Here is a 14,860-nt window from a genome sequence, read left to right on the forward strand (position 1 = left end):
ACATGATTAGCTCTTGTCTACGACGGCATCGTGGTATGTATGTGGACGATAAATCCAGCAAGGATGACCACTTTCAAGCGCTAGCATTCGAGAGTATGATTCAGCGCATCACTAAACAATATAATTAATAATGTGCTAGACAAACAAAATACTTTTGACTGTAATTATTTAAATGTTACCTTATAGTTATGGTTCACAAAGCCACATGCCGTTCAAAAGTCGTATGAAAAGTACTTGAAGAGCAGCGTTCTACTTGGGTTTCGACCAAACTACGAAGTCTTTCAAGGAGGCTGCATTGTAAATGCCAGCAAGACGGGCATTTGGATCGACATGGAAAACTGGGCACTGGCAGAGTACAAGGATTGGGACGCATCCTCGGAAGCGGCTGTACGGTACACTTTTTATTTTTTTGTGTAAATTAATGTAAGCGATGCAAATCAGCATAGAGAAGCTTGTAAAGCTAAGTGGCATGCCTGTGGACGTTAAGTCCATACATGTAAAAAGTGGGAGCTGGGGTCTCAACATCGGGCCTCGTTCATGATATTAGTACAGAACCGAACATGTTTGCGTCCAGTCTTAGCATTTTGCTAGAGTGGTCCAAGAAGTTCTACACTGTCGACCCTTAGTGGTTGAATAGTCTTTTTTAACGATGCTGTTATGCTCACACCCCATCCCGAAAAGATACCGTCGGCTACGTACAAGTTTGGAAGCACATGGCTGAAATGTATGTATAACTTCAAGCTTAAAATTACAGCGGCCTTTAGCCATTTGAAGGGTTAATTGTGTGTCGATGCGAATGTCATTGCCAAATGCAGAATACGAACGCAAGATGCGCCGAATTCATCAGGCGCGAGTGGAAAAGCTAGAAAGAGAAGCTACGTCTTGTTTATTCCAAGACAAATTGCGGTGTAACGCAAGCGAGTGAGCAAATATTTCGCATCGGCTGCTCTTCATACTACCAGTTTCTAAGCAAAATAAGAAAAGCTCTAAGAAGCTTGAGACGAGGAATTCCCCAAGTTTGAAAGCTGGTCACGGGTTTTGAGACTAGGGGCGCCTTGACTACGTAAAAGAGCTTAAGCCCAACAAAATTGTCCTTAAAATGAGGACGAAATAAGATGCAAGATCGTCAAACTCCGATTGATTTTGTCCTTAACACATCGATTATAAAGACAATATTCGAGCGCGGCAAGCGCAACTGCCTTTGCCTGATATGACAGTTTGAAACACCCGACGCCACTTTGTATGGTATTGAAATTGTTATTGTTGACTATACTATCGAATTTGACGACTTTTGTCTTTACAAAATACTCACCGAAAAGTCATTCCAGACACCTTATGGCGCAGCAGCTCATGCAATAACGCGTACATGTAGTACAACGAAGAGTTGCTAGTATGGCTGTAGAAAGCTATTAAAAGATAAATTTCTACATACATGCACAGGAGCATCTACCAAAACTGAAGCCAAGCAAGGTCATCAGCTTTTGGTCCTCTTTTTTTGCCCTTAAATGTCTTTTGTTGGGGTTAAAGAGTATACAATTCAGCGCAGGATCAAATCTCCCGCCGACGATAAGAAGTGGAGCAATTACCCTCCCCTCTCCAACACTGATGAAACTTGCGAGTTTCATCTACTAGATGCTCAACCAAAACGTGTGAAACAGTACAATTTGATCATACTAAAAAGAACTATATTTTGACCAATTGGGGTGCAGTAGTGAAAAGTAAAGAATCTGGGCCAGATTCTTTACTTTACCAGATTATCTGGCGTTTTGCTTTTCTGTTTCCTTCAAAACTGTCAGTCACGGTACCAGTGTCGCCAATTTCCGTCGCTAACAGTACCACTATTATAGATCTTTTCCCCCTCACTTTATTGAGCGAAGCGAAGCAAGATGTTCCGCAACCAATACGACACGGACGTGACGGTGTGGAGTCCGCAGGGCCACCTGCACCAGATCGACTATGCTATGGAGGCTGTGAAGCAGGGAAGCGCGTGCCTGGGGCTGACGTCCAGCAAGTTCGCGGTGCTGTGCGCCATCAAACGTCAGAGTCTGGAGCTGGCCGAGCACCAGAAGAAGGTCTTTAAGATCGACGAGCACATGGGTATCGCCATCTCGGGACTCACAGCAGATGCGCGTACGCTGGCACGATTCATGCGTACAGAGAGCCTCAACCACAAGTTCGTGTACGGCAGCTCCATCACAGTGGGGCGCTTGGTCTCGGACGTGGCGGACAAGAAGCAGGAGTGCACTCAGTCGTACATCCGTCGCCCCTACGGTGTGGGTTTGCTGGTGGCTGGCGTTGACGTATGTGTATTTAAGTATTGTGCTTCGAGAAGGAGAACTGAGATCTTATTGTTACTGTTTTTGTAGAAAAAAGGAGTTCACCTCTACCAGACGTGTCCGTCGGGTAACTACTATGAGTACAAGGGCATCGCTATTGGCGCGCGATCGCAGTCTGCCCGCACGTATCTGGAGAAGCACTTCGAGAGCTTCCCCAACTGTGGGTGGATCTTGTGTTGCTTGAGAAAGGTGAAGAATGCTGACGTTTTTTGGGCTGTTGACAGTGGGAAAGGACGAGCTCATTCACCACGCACTGCAAGGTGTGCGTGGCTGCCTCCAGGGAGACCAGGAGCTTACGGCCAATAACGTGACCATCGCCGTTGTGGGCGTGGACCAGCCTTTCAAGATCATCGAGGGCGCCGAGCTGCAGCCTTACGTACGAAGACGGTGCCTATTAATTATGAGCTATGTGGTGCGTGGCTAATGTTGCTGTTGGTTTCCTCTACAGATTGATGCCGTCGAGGTGTCTGACGTGAAGGAGGACGAGGACGGAGACGCTAAGATGGAAGAATAATCAGAAGACTGCGACTCAAGATCAGCGGTGGAGTCATAGTCACGCTGTTTGTGCTCTGCAGTGAGGCGGATGGATAGTTGCTGAGTCTGACTAGCGAAAGAGCTTGCAAGGAAACAAGCCGCAGTATTTGAAGACTGGATTTCTGAAACACGCAATCAGTTTGAAAGTGCACTGCTTGTCTGATAGGGAATGCTGAAGATACTTGTCTTATTTTCGTCGGTGCGCCACGTGCAGACTTGCGTATTTATAGGGGTGGAAGGAAGAAGATCATCATCTCTTTTGACATTTAATTTGTAGCACCGCTCTGAGCAGGGTAGGGATTACAGTACAGGATGGAGGCGAAGGCAGGCGCAGACGAACGGTTCTACACGCCTCGCAGCTCTGCCCGACGAGGATATTCCAGTACAGGCTCTGAGGACGAGCGCTTCGTGTCACCTCGAGGGAGCGCACGCTCCGCCTCGTCCGATGAAAGTGAGTACGTCACGCCTCGAGAAGTGGCTCCTATCTTCTCCCATTCGTCTCGTCCAACGAGTGCGAATCCAGCGGTGAAGTCACCCGCAGTATCATATAAGGATGCGGCTTTCCGTGCCAGCAGTAAACGATTACCCGTGACTGACGACTCGATCGACTACAAGCAGCATCGTAGTGAAAATACTTCGGAGTTGCGTAGCGCCGCGCCTCCAGCCGACGACTATGATCTCTTCTCAGCTGCACGTCATAACCATTACGACTCGGTCGTATACATGCTGGACAACAGTGTGTCTGTGAACTCGAGGGACGCGTTCGGTAACACTTTGCTGTCTATAGCATGTCAGAACGGACTTAAGCGTATCACCAAGCTTGCGTTGCGTCGAGGTGCCAACATCAACAGCCAGAACGTAAGAGTTTTTTTTTGTATAAATTTTCGATGACTTGTCTCTCACCATATATGGCAGAATCGAGGGAATACGGCGCTGCACTTTTGCTTTGCATACGGCTACGGCGACTCGCTTGGTGCATACCTTATCTCCAAGGGTGCCGATACAACCATAGAGAACGACGATGGCCTGGTTTGTTACTATGGCATCGCCCAATCCACCGCCCGTAAATAAAGCAATAATAAAATAGAGCACAATAATTGTTGAAATCAATTATTACAGTACTATTGCTTTTTCAGAAAACGGAATTGACTACCTTAGCCAGTGTGCGAGCGGCTTGTCGCCTCCCCAAGAGAACGCCCAGACGACCCCATGGATGGCAGAAACCGCACAGCAAGCGAGGACTCCGACCTTGAGGAAGGTACGCTCCTTCTTCCTTGTACAATACCCCAAAACCCCCATTACATGCATAGCTTCTTTCTTCTTCTTCTCTTCATTGCAATTAATTTTGATTGCCCAGAAATGATGCGCGTCAACGTGTTCGACTACGAGTGGAGGCGTCAGATGCACGTGGGTGATCTTGTGGACGCCCAGAACATCTTCGGCAATTGGTGTCCGGCCAGAGTCCTGCAGATTGCAGATGGAGAAGTTCTGCTCCAATTTCTTAATATGCACGAGTCATGGCACCAATGGTTGCAGCTGGACTCGGGTCGTCTGGCACAACAGGGCACCAAGGTACACAATAATGAGGTGCTGATACTTTTTTCTTTACTTTTCAGCGAGCTATTGTTTTTCTCGTTGTTAGCAGGCTCGGAATGACAGTGCTCCAATTCGACAAGCGCAGCAGATTGAAGTGCGTCCTGGCGGGGGCAACAGCAGCTTGTGGAAGGAGGCACTCGCAGTGAGAGCAGGTGGAGGGTCGGTGTTAGTGAGATACCCTGGACGTGATCAAAAGTTCGATGAGTGGATTCAATTCACGCCCACAAAAGTGGCACCGGCTGGAGAGCACTTGCAACACCGTGGACGTGGGACTATGCTCGAGCAGCGAAAGCTGGCTGTGGATGCGCCGAACATGACACATCGACGCGTCATCCAAGCGCAGAATCCGAGATTTACACACTACCGAGACTCGTTGCAGGCGACATTGGGGCTGCGGATTTACGACATCGAAGGCGATGGCAATTGTCTTTTCCGCTCGGTGAGTCATCAGGTGTATGGCGATGATAGTCACCACGCTCTTGTACGTGCAGCGTGTATGAATTACATGGAGAGCGAGAAGGAATACTTCGAACCTTATGTGGTGGGCGACATGGCTGCATTCATGCGGTACTTGCACTATAAGAGACGGGATGGTGTCTGGGGAGACGATCCGGAGCTGCAAGCTTTATGCGAGCTATACGACCGTCCTGCCGAAGTGTTTGCCTACGATCCACAACAAGGTTTCCGAAAGCTTCGGTGCTTTCACGAGAATAGCGCCCTCGCTCGCTCTAGACCTCCTATTCGGTACGTGTTAGTGGGAGACTACTACAGTATAAAGCGAATTGGTGATCTCTGACACTGTATTGTCGGTATCAACACAGGTTAAGCTACTACGGAGGAGGTCACTACGACTCTCTTATGGGGTCTGACCATCAAGCAAATTTAATCCGAGAGACGCCAGGGCAGTGGGAACAACGACACATCGGATACTCGCACCGTATCAACTCGCGTGAAACACGTGACGACGTCTCCGGTGTGGAGCAAGAAGTACAGGCTCAGTCAGACCGCGAACGCACAGAAGTGGAGCAACTGGAACAAGTCCTAATGGTACGTTGTCGTCTCTTTATGAACGATGGCGCAGTGTGCTAACTCAGCTGGGTACGATAGCAATCTCGAAACGAGTTCGACGCCATGGACAGGAGCTTAGAGGAGACACTGAAACTATCGCTAGCAGAGCATGGAGAAGCTGCGCCCGCACAGGCTCATCGCGAGCGTGAAGAGATCGCCGAAGCTACACGAGAAAGTGAGATGGCAGCCATCCAAGCTGAGCTGGTAGCCAAGGCTAAAGCCGAGTCAGAAGAGGAGCAGATGAAGTCTGCGATCAAAGCGTCATTAGGTGGCCACGGTACGGATTTCGACGCGCAAATGACTGCAGCACTTCAAGCGTCTCTAGGAGATGTTGGATCTAACATTCCTACAAGTGGCATCGAGGATTATGACGAACAATTGCGATGGGCCATGGAGTTGTCCGCTCAAGAGTATACACCACCGTCACAGGGGTTTGGAATGTACGGCGATGAGTCCGCCAACACGGACGAAATGGATGAGCTCCAACGTGCAATTCAAGCCTCGCTGGAACGATCCTGACAACAGCCAACGCAGCCAACCATCATGCAGAGAGTACGCACTCATACTCTAGAATTATTTCAATACAACGCATCGCACTACTCACTCACCGTACTGACGACACGAACACCGTTCTTCCTAGCTGTTTTTTTTCTCTCTTTCGAATAGCCAATCTGCTTGTCATATTCCCCCTATTACAGATTGGTTTCGACGTATTCGGCGATACGCTGCTCCATGTAAATTCGGTCTTCTAGGTGACGAGGCGAGTGGCGTTCACCAGGGAAGAGCAGCAAATCGTAGTGCTTCCGTGCGTTAATCAGCGCCGAAATAAGGCGAGCTGTGTGGCGAAAGTGCACGTTCTCATCGATCAATCCGTGGACAAGCATCAGCTTCTGTCCCTTCTGCATGTTTCCAACAGCCTCCATGACGCTGCCTTCCCTGTACCCCGTCGGGTTCAGCTGAGGCGTAGACATGTAGCGCTCCGTGTAGCACGTGTCGTAGCCGTCCCAGCTCGTCACAGGCGCACCAGCGATAGCAAGCTTGAAAGTCTCAGGCACCTTCATAAGACTGATCGCCGACATGTAGCCTCCATAGCTCCAACCATAAATTCCTACACGGCCTTCGATCGTAACCCCTTCCTCCACAAGTTTACGGACGCCATCCTCCTGATCTAGAATCTCTACCGTGCCCATGCAGTGTTTGATCGCGCCTTCAAAAGCTGACCCACGACGAAAACTACCACGGTTATCCACCTTCAGCACCGCGTAGCCCATATCACGAAACCGCTGTGCTCGCATATCCACAGTCATCGCCCACATGCGTGCCACACGCTGGACATGCGGGCCACCGTACACACTCACCATTGTGGGGTACGGTCCGTCACCATGGATATCTCGGTCGGGCAAGTATACAGCGCCATAGAGCGTCTCCTTACCGTCACGAGTCGGGAACGAAATAATCTTTGGAACACTGAGCTTAGCCTGAGCTTGCAAAATCGAGACACGCAGGTCTTCCTGCTCCGTAGTGAGTGGGTACGCCGAGTCCTGGATACTCTGGAACACTGCAGCAAGCTCAGCAGACACGGGGGCTGCTTGATCTGCTGCCAGCGCCGGGTTGGCCGGCTCAACTGGCTTTACTGCTGCAAGCTGCGCGTCCGAAGGCACCGTGCACACTTGCGCACGAGGAGGGGTCGTAGTATTGCTGTACACATCCACGAACATGCGGCAGCTGCTATCCATCACGATACTGTGCATGCCTTCAGCCCCAGTAAGTCGCATAGGCGGCAGCGGCGGGTCACTGACGGAAATGAGCGACGTCACGTACAAATGTCGCTCCAATGGGGAGTCCATAGTACCGCAGAAGTAGACGCGACCCTGCATTAAGTCGATACCTTCCACAGATTCCACTTGCCACCGGCCACTCGTCACAGCACCAAGCAGTCGTGCTCCTGGTGCTCCAGCCGTGTACTCGTACAGATACAAGTGCATGAACCCAGTTCGCTCTGATCCCCATAAGAACCGGAACGTGTTCCTACTCTCCGCCTCAATATTACGAAACAGATAATTCGCATTCAGCCACACCGGGTTGCTCTCTTGAAGCAGCGTCGTTGCACGTCCAGTTTGCACGTCAAAGCGCAGAAACGTCACGTCCGTCTGCAGTCGATTGAGTCTCTGCACTCCAAGCGAATGATCTGGCAGCCAATTGACTCTGGAGACGTAGAAATCGGGGTCTGGATTGGCAAAATCCATCCATACAGGCGTGGGAATCTCTCGAGAGTCCGAGTTCTCTGCGTGTGGCAGTTTAATGACTCCCAGGCGTCTCAGGGGGTTGGCAGCACCGGCGAAAGGATAGCGATGGTCCTCTTGCGCCGCGTCTCCCGTCGGCTCCGCGCTGCCTGAGTGCATGATCCTAAACTTGGGGATGTGGCTCTCGTCGATCCCCTCGAACGCGATTCTCGTGCTGTCGGGCGACCACCAGAAGCCACGGAAGCGACTGAGTTCCTCTTGGGTTAGGAAGCAAGCGAGTCCATTGGACTTGCCTTCGACGCCTCGAGCTCCTTGTGTCACCTGTACAGCCTGTTGACCGCCCTCTGTCACGTGGCTGGGGATCACGTAGAGCTCCTTGTCCTGCACAAAGGCGACCCATCTGCCATCGGGCGAGAACTGCGGGTCGATGGCACCTCCTGCGACGCCAGTCGAGGTCTTATCAAAGAGCAACTTAAGCTCCGCTCCTGGCTGTTCTTGAAGGTAAATATCGCCTTGTAGAGGGTACAATATGCGTTGAGAGAGTGACGACGGGTTCCACGCGTAGGACGTGATGCCCACCCCCATTTGACGCTGACGCTCGCGTCGTAGCTTCTCTTCGAGACTCAGATTCCCCTCCGTGTTGCCTTGATTGGGAGGGGCAGCCAGTAGTGACACGCGGCGTGAAGCAACGTCCAGCGCGTACAGTTGCCGAGATAGGCCGCTCTGTGCCCCCGGAGCATGCAGGAAGGCCACGATGCGACCGTCCGGGCTGAAGCTCACGTTGACAGGCGTGCTAAGACCTGGAGCGGGCATCTTGGCCACGTCCTCGAGCGCGATGAGCTCGCGCGCGGCCATCACGGAACGATGCAGAGAGCTTGGAGTCCAAGTTGGACCTAGACGCGCGGTTGGAGGTGGATTCGGATATGAAAGGGAGGAGGGAATTGGAAAAACGTGTGTTGAATGCTGGAAACCTGTGATAATATATTGTCTATATGAATTACACGCTCTGTTTCAAGTTTGAATACCAATTGGGACTTTAATAGTAAATACTTTGAGTTGATTTGATCATCATCACATTATGCAGGCAAATTAGTCAGATTACAGATCTTCATCTTCAGTCTTCGCACTTGACTCGCCAAGGTCATCAAACTGCGCCATCACTGGATGGCATGACCTTGTAAAAGCCTACAGTGGACTGATTAGGACATTCGACTAGCCATGTTTTGTTGCAGGGACACACCTGGACATTCGCGATGTTGATGTCTGAAAGATGACAACGTTAGCCCAGAATGCTCAACACAGTGTGTCGAAAATACAGGTTGAAGCGTACCTAAAGCGGTGTCAGCCCCCTGTAGCTCCTGCAGCAAAGCTTCTTGACGTTGTTTCACGTCGAGCTGGAAGAGTTCGTCTCGCAGTCTAGAGAGAGCTAAACCTTCGGAATCAGTACTATTTTGCAATGCCTCTACTAATCGGGTGGCTTCGGATTCATCGAGCGTGGTTTTAACCAGATTGCACTTCAGTTGGTACGCCTCGGCTTCTTTTTGGAGCTCAAGTACTTGCATCTCGCGATCCCGCTGTTGCTGTTGTATCCTGAGCTGAATACACCCAAAACAGTGATGAGTATAGTTTCAGTACATCCACACCGAGTTACAGAGCTCACCTCAAGTTGCACTTCGAAAAAATCTTTGCGATCAATTGAGTCTTGAGATAGATTACCCTTGTGTGGTTGAAGCTCTCGGTCGGATTGCTGTTTCATCTAATATTCCCACATGAGGCATGCTGAGACGGAAGTAAAACCACAAGAATACTCTGTCACCCCACGCACCAACATATCCAGGGCTTCCTGTGTTTTCTGCTGATGGGCCTCTTTCCACACGCGCAAATCGTCGATAGCTTTACTCATCTGCACAGCAATTTGAGAAAGAGAAATGTATAGGAAAATGCTGCTGCATTTTGTACAAGAAATGCGTACCTCTTCCAATGTCTTGTCATTAATCGAACTCTCGATATCGAGTGCCTCTACTGCACTCTCCAGCTCCCAGTCGTCATCGTCGTCGATAAGAATTTTCCGAACAGTTATTCCCCCATTATTGTCATCTTCCGGTGGAGAAAAATCGCTTTCAGGGGTATCTTCTCGGCAATGTGACTTCAGATGCCTCGACATCTGATAATCTTTCAGTTCTAAGCTGGATTGGCCTTCATTCGCTTGGTTTTGATCACTGTTTTCATCGTCTTTACTGAGGTTAAGAGGCTTCAGATTTTCTCCAAGTGGTGGCAGGATTGGCCTCACTGGTGCACTGATGGGACTGAAAAGTGGAGGCACAAGTCGAGGGTATCGTCGATTATGCGATGGAAACAACTTGCGCTTTAACGAAGCAAATTTACTGGTTGTTGTAGGTACAGGAGGGGGTTGTTCACTATTCGCTTGATAGTCGGTAGGCTGCTTCAAGGATACTACATCTGCAGCTCGATCCTGCGTCTCGCCATTATTATTGTTCTCGTCTTCCCCACTCGATCGAAACAACATCTATGTGGCAAAGCATTTCAGCTCATTCACAAAGCATGTCGCCACTAACATAAGATGTCATTTGCTCACCTGAATCAACCTCCTTCCTCGCCGTGTTCGCGGTGATTCCGGTGAGTGCGGGTCCAGGGATGGTTGGTTCATATGTCCTCAATACCAAACAAACTCCAAATTCCAAAACTCGTTGAGAGAAAATGATTTTCTTATCAGCTACTAAATAAAGCTCGCAAGTTGCGAGTCGCAACTGTCCGTATGAAGGGACGCGCAAAGATCGCAGCACCTCACCCGTCACCGACGCCTCTTCAAGGTCTTTATTGCAAGATCGCATTGTCGGTTAGTGTAGGTGAGTGCGCATTTGGCAAACCACAGCCTGGGGGAGGCAACGGTCTAGCAGGCCAACAAGTTAGCTACAGTAAAAGACGACTGAAGAAACAATGGGAGGCAGGCGCAAGATGCTGGTAGCGTTGATGCTGGCAACCGTGGCGCTGCTGAGTGTTCCGACGTCAGCCGAGTGTCCCAATGCCTGTTCAGGTAACGGAGCGTGTATGGCCAAGGATATGTGCAACTGCTACAAGAACTACGAGGGCAACGACTGCCTGGACCGCACGTGTCAATTCGGCTATGCCCACGCCGACACGCCCAAAGGTGACATTGATTACGATCAGGTGCGTACTACGGTCGGTTGGATTCTCAAGGATTCGCAGCAGTTTCCTGCAGAGACGTACGAGTACTTTAGCCCGGATGCCATCGCCAGTGAAGCCCATTTCTACATGGAGTGCTCCAATAAGGGTCTGTGTGATCGAACTTTGGGAACGTGCGTGTGCTTTGACGGATATGAAGGTGTGGCTTGCCAGCGTGCAGCATGTCCTAACAAGTGCAGTGGCCGTGGTACGTGTGAGAGTATAAGCGAGTTGGGACTCAAGGCTCCGGGCACACTCGTCGGGAATCCGGATAATGTGAGCCCGGTTACCTATGACTTATGGGACAGCAAAGTCACGTACGGCTGTCGCTGCGATCCGTGGTATCACGGTGCTGACTGCTCGCTGCGATCATGCAAAGTTGGTGTGGATCCAATGTTCCTCTCAGTGGGCACAGCAACGTTTGAGGTTTTCGTACTGCACGTTTGGCTTGATGCGACTGCCTTCCCTACAACACAAACTGTTGCAGGTGTAACATCTCCTCTCGGTAGAACGATCCAAGCTGATTGGGTGCGGCTTCGGCTTTTCGACTTCCATGGTGAATCCTATCTCACTGAAGCCATCCCAATTGTGAGTGACATTGACGGTGATACTACCACTGCCCCCACTGCTCTACAGCTTGCACAAAGAAATGCTGATGCTGTGGCTGCAGCGATCAAGAAAATCCCGAACCAGACTTTCCAAAACGTTGACTGCGAGCCAACAGGCGCAAATGTTGGCGATGACCTTGTCGGCTACAAATCCACCCGCGCTGCAACTACGCACGGACTTTCAGTTGTCTGCCAGTTCACCGGAAATCCAGGTCGTCTTCGCGCACCTGAAATTGTCAGCTACGACTTCAATGCTGTCGTGGATCCAATTAAAAAGTCTGCTGCGCTGTATTCGATGGAGAAGGGCCAAGAAACCGAATGGTTCACAGAGGACTCGGGCGTCATCATTAGTGGCCAAACAGCGCCTGTCACGCTTACAGCAACCAACACTGCTTCTCCACAATCCGACTCAGCTGACACTTTGTTCAAGGTTGGCTCGCACGTGTTGCTCGGAACGCTTTCGGGGTCAGGGATCACACTTGTTTACCCGGTCAAGCACGCGCTAGGCACCACTAATCACCGCTTCAATGCCCAGAAGGATTCTAATGGCGTCTCCCGGGTCACGGTGTCTACCGCCAAAGCGATCCTTGCTGCCGTTCCAGTGGGTGCCACGACAATAACCGTAACGGGAACCGGAACCAATCTTGTAGCTGGCGACCTTATTTTCTTCGAGAACCAGTTCTACAGACTGAAATCGGTCACGGTGTCTACCAACACACTTGTGACTTTGGATCGACCTTTCGGAGGGAACTCGCTAAATGGTGGTGACAACACAATTCTTTTTGTCTACGAAATTACTCCGCCTGAAGATGCGTACAAGTACAAATACGTCTCGCAATGCTCCGGCCGCGGCATCTGTGACACCCAGATTGGCGTCTGCGACTGTTTCAAGGGCTATACCAACGATAACTGTGATACCCAGAGCATCCTGGCACTGTAGGTGGACGCTTATCTATCTTACGTCGAGGATAGTTATGATAGCCAACAAGTAAATAAGGAAGCAAGGCTTATAGCATTCTACAGAAGCAGACCATGTACTACAGTAGTAATTGCGCTTTTAATAGTTCAAGTATGATATTCTCAGTTTTACAGTGAACCTTGTGTGTGTGTGTGTGGGGGGGGGGCAAATTTCTTTAAATGGACCAAAGCGATCGAGGAGACGCACAAAGATCGTGCTTCACCCGTCACCGACGCCTCTTCAAAATCTTTATTGCAAGATCGCATTGTCGGTTAGTGCAGGCGAGTGGCATTTGGCAAACCACAGCCAAAGAGGCAACGGACTATCATACCAACAAGTTAGCTACAGTAAAAGACGGCTGAAGAAACAATGGGAGGCAGGTGCAAGATGCTGGTAGCGTTGATGCTGGCAACCGTGGCGCTGCTGAGTGTTCCGACGTCAGCCGAGTGTCCCAATGCCTGTTCAGGTAACGGAGCGTGCATGGCCAAGGATATGTGCAACTGCTACAAGAACTACGAGGGCAACGACTGCCTGGACCGCACGTGTCAATTCGGCTATGCCCACGCCGACACGCCCAAAGGTGACATTGATTACGATCAGGTGCGTAATACGGCCGGTTGGATTCTCAAGGATTCGCAGCAGTTTCCTGCAGAGACGTACGAGTACTTTAGCCCGGATGCCATCGCCAGTGAAGCCCATTTCTACATGGAGTGCTCCAACAAGGGTCTGTGTGATCGAACGTTGGGGACGTGCGTGTGCTTTGACGGATATGAAGGTGTGGCTTGCCAGCGTGCAGCGTGTCCTAACAAGTGCAGTGGTCGTGGTACGTGTGAGAGTATAAGCGAGTTGGGACTCAAGGCTCCGGGCACACTCGTCGGGAATCCGGATAATGTGAGCCCGGTTACCTATGACTTATGGGACAGCAAAGTCACTTACGGTTGTCGCTGTGATCCGTGGTATCACGGTGCTGACTGCTCGCTGCGATCATGCAAAATTGGTGTGGATCCAATGTTCCTTTCAGTGGGCACAGCAACGTACGAGGCTTTTGTACTCCACGTGTACACTACGGGCACCTTCACGGCTGATACAGCAGGAGTCCCACCAGACAACTACGTTCGCCTTCGCCTCTTCGATTATCATGGCGAGTCCTACCTTACTGAAGCAATTCCGATTCTGAACGATGTAAGCGATACCGTCAAAGCAGATTCCAACGCTGCTGCCGTGGCTGCGACCATTAAACGAATCCCGAATCAGACCTTCCGTAACGTGCTCTGTGAGCGTATCGGCAAGACAAATGGCGATCTGGATGGCTATGTTATAGCTGCTCGAGCGACGAGTAAAGGTCTGTCAGTTATCTGTCAGTTCATTGATAACCCTGGTCGATTGCGGCAGCTGGAAGTGGCTGCGTATGGCTTTAAGGGCATCACCGATCCGGCCACTAAAACTTACAAGGTGATTACGGTCGAGGAAGGATTCGACAAGGAATGGTTTACAATGCAATCGGATATGACCGTGACCGATATTGATGTCACCCTAAAAATTCTCACAGTGAGTAAACCTGGCGCGGCAACAACAGAAGCAATTACGTTGTTCAAGCTTGGGTCATTTATTGTGGTAGGGGCACTCACTGCGGTTGACAAGATCACGATCACCTATCCGATCAAGCACACACTTCCATCAACCGTTGCCCGCTTCAATACTGACCCCCTCTCGGGGTTTGCGGTTACTGAGCTCACAGTCGCCACTGGTGGAGTTGCCGTGGGAGCTACAATAGTAACAGTGACAGCGGACCCTGGATCATTTACTGGAAAGACCCTGTTTTTCGAGAACCAATTCTACAAAGTAGTGAGTGTAGTTGCTGCTACCTCCCCTAATTTTGACATGACGCTGGACAGAGCTTTCACGGGAAACTCTTTTGACGGCGGTGCCAACACCATTCTGAAAGCCTACAAAGTGACTCCACCGGATAAAGCTTATCAGTACAACTACGTCTCGCAATGCTCAGGCCGCGGCATCTGTGACACCCAAATTGGAGTCTGCGACTGTTTCAAGGGCTACACCAACGACAATTGTGACACACAGAGCATATTGGCGCTGTAGGTACTATGGGTCGAAGACAATGGTAAAGATGAAAGAGACGATGACGCTTTGTACGGCTTCTAATCTAACAAAGGTGGACCATGCAAGGTTAGACACCGTAGTGAATTGATGCTACAATACGAAGAGTCCGCTTGAATCCTTTTTTTTTGCACATAATAGTACTCAATTAGTTTTACTTTTCTCCTCCGAAAATTGCTTCGCAATGCGAGCTTG

General features: G+C 50.3%; 6 protein-coding genes across 6 annotated transcripts; 5 read left to right on the top strand and 1 right to left on the bottom strand.

Moving 5' to 3' along the window:
* Positions 1-1,886: 1,886 nt before the first annotated feature.
* On the top strand, positions 1,887-2,850 carry PITG_10929 (proteasome subunit alpha, putative; the record flags this gene model as incomplete). Its single annotated transcript, XM_002901685.1, has 4 exons — positions 1,887-2,300; positions 2,367-2,496; positions 2,561-2,712; positions 2,785-2,850. The coding sequence occupies 4 exons, from the start codon at positions 1,887-1,889 to the stop codon at positions 2,848-2,850; spliced, it is 762 nt and encodes a 253-aa protein (XP_002901731.1).
* A 332-nt stretch (positions 2,851-3,182) lies between these two features.
* On the top strand, positions 3,183-3,941 carry PITG_10930 (uncharacterized protein; the record flags this gene model as incomplete). The annotated part of the gene is made up of 3 exons (XM_002901686.1): positions 3,183-3,344; positions 3,423-3,728; positions 3,786-3,941. The coding sequence occupies 3 exons, from the start codon at positions 3,183-3,185 to the stop codon at positions 3,939-3,941; spliced, it is 624 nt and encodes a 207-aa protein (XP_002901732.1).
* A 64-nt stretch (positions 3,942-4,005) lies between these two features.
* On the top strand, positions 4,006-6,053 carry PITG_10931 (uncharacterized protein; the record flags this gene model as incomplete). Its single annotated transcript, XM_002901687.1, has 5 exons — positions 4,006-4,128; positions 4,228-4,442; positions 4,516-5,210; positions 5,288-5,513; positions 5,574-6,053. 5 exons carry the CDS (start codon positions 4,080-4,082, stop codon positions 6,051-6,053), a joined length of 1,665 nt encoding a protein of 554 aa, XP_002901733.1.
* A 173-nt stretch (positions 6,054-6,226) lies between these two features.
* On the bottom strand, positions 6,227-8,632 carry PITG_10932 (dipeptidyl peptidase, putative; the record flags this gene model as incomplete). The annotated part of the gene is made up of 2 exons (XM_002901688.1): positions 6,227-7,798; positions 7,841-8,632. The coding sequence occupies 2 exons, from the start codon at positions 8,630-8,632 to the stop codon at positions 6,227-6,229; spliced, it is 2,364 nt and encodes a 787-aa protein (XP_002901734.1).
* A 2,103-nt stretch (positions 8,633-10,735) lies between these two features.
* Positions 10,736-11,573, top strand: PITG_10933 (uncharacterized protein; the record flags this gene model as incomplete). The annotated part of the gene is made up of 2 exons (XM_002901689.1): positions 10,736-11,461; positions 11,559-11,573. The coding sequence occupies 2 exons, from the start codon at positions 10,736-10,738 to the stop codon at positions 11,571-11,573; spliced, it is 741 nt and encodes a 246-aa protein (XP_002901735.1).
* Positions 11,574-12,916: 1,343 nt separating this feature from the next.
* PITG_10934 (uncharacterized protein) lies at positions 12,917-14,647 on the top strand (the record flags this gene model as incomplete). The annotated part of the gene is made up of 1 exon (XM_002901690.1): positions 12,917-14,647. One exon carries the CDS (start codon positions 12,917-12,919, stop codon positions 14,645-14,647), a length of 1,731 nt encoding a protein of 576 aa, XP_002901736.1.
* Between the last annotated feature and the right edge of the window lie 213 nt (positions 14,648-14,860).

This window comes from Phytophthora infestans, genomic scaffold (genome assembly GCF_000142945.1).
Source record: "Phytophthora infestans T30-4 supercont1.19 genomic scaffold, whole genome shotgun sequence".
Classification (NCBI taxonomy): Eukaryota; Oomycota; class Peronosporomycetes; order Peronosporales; family Peronosporaceae; genus Phytophthora; species Phytophthora infestans.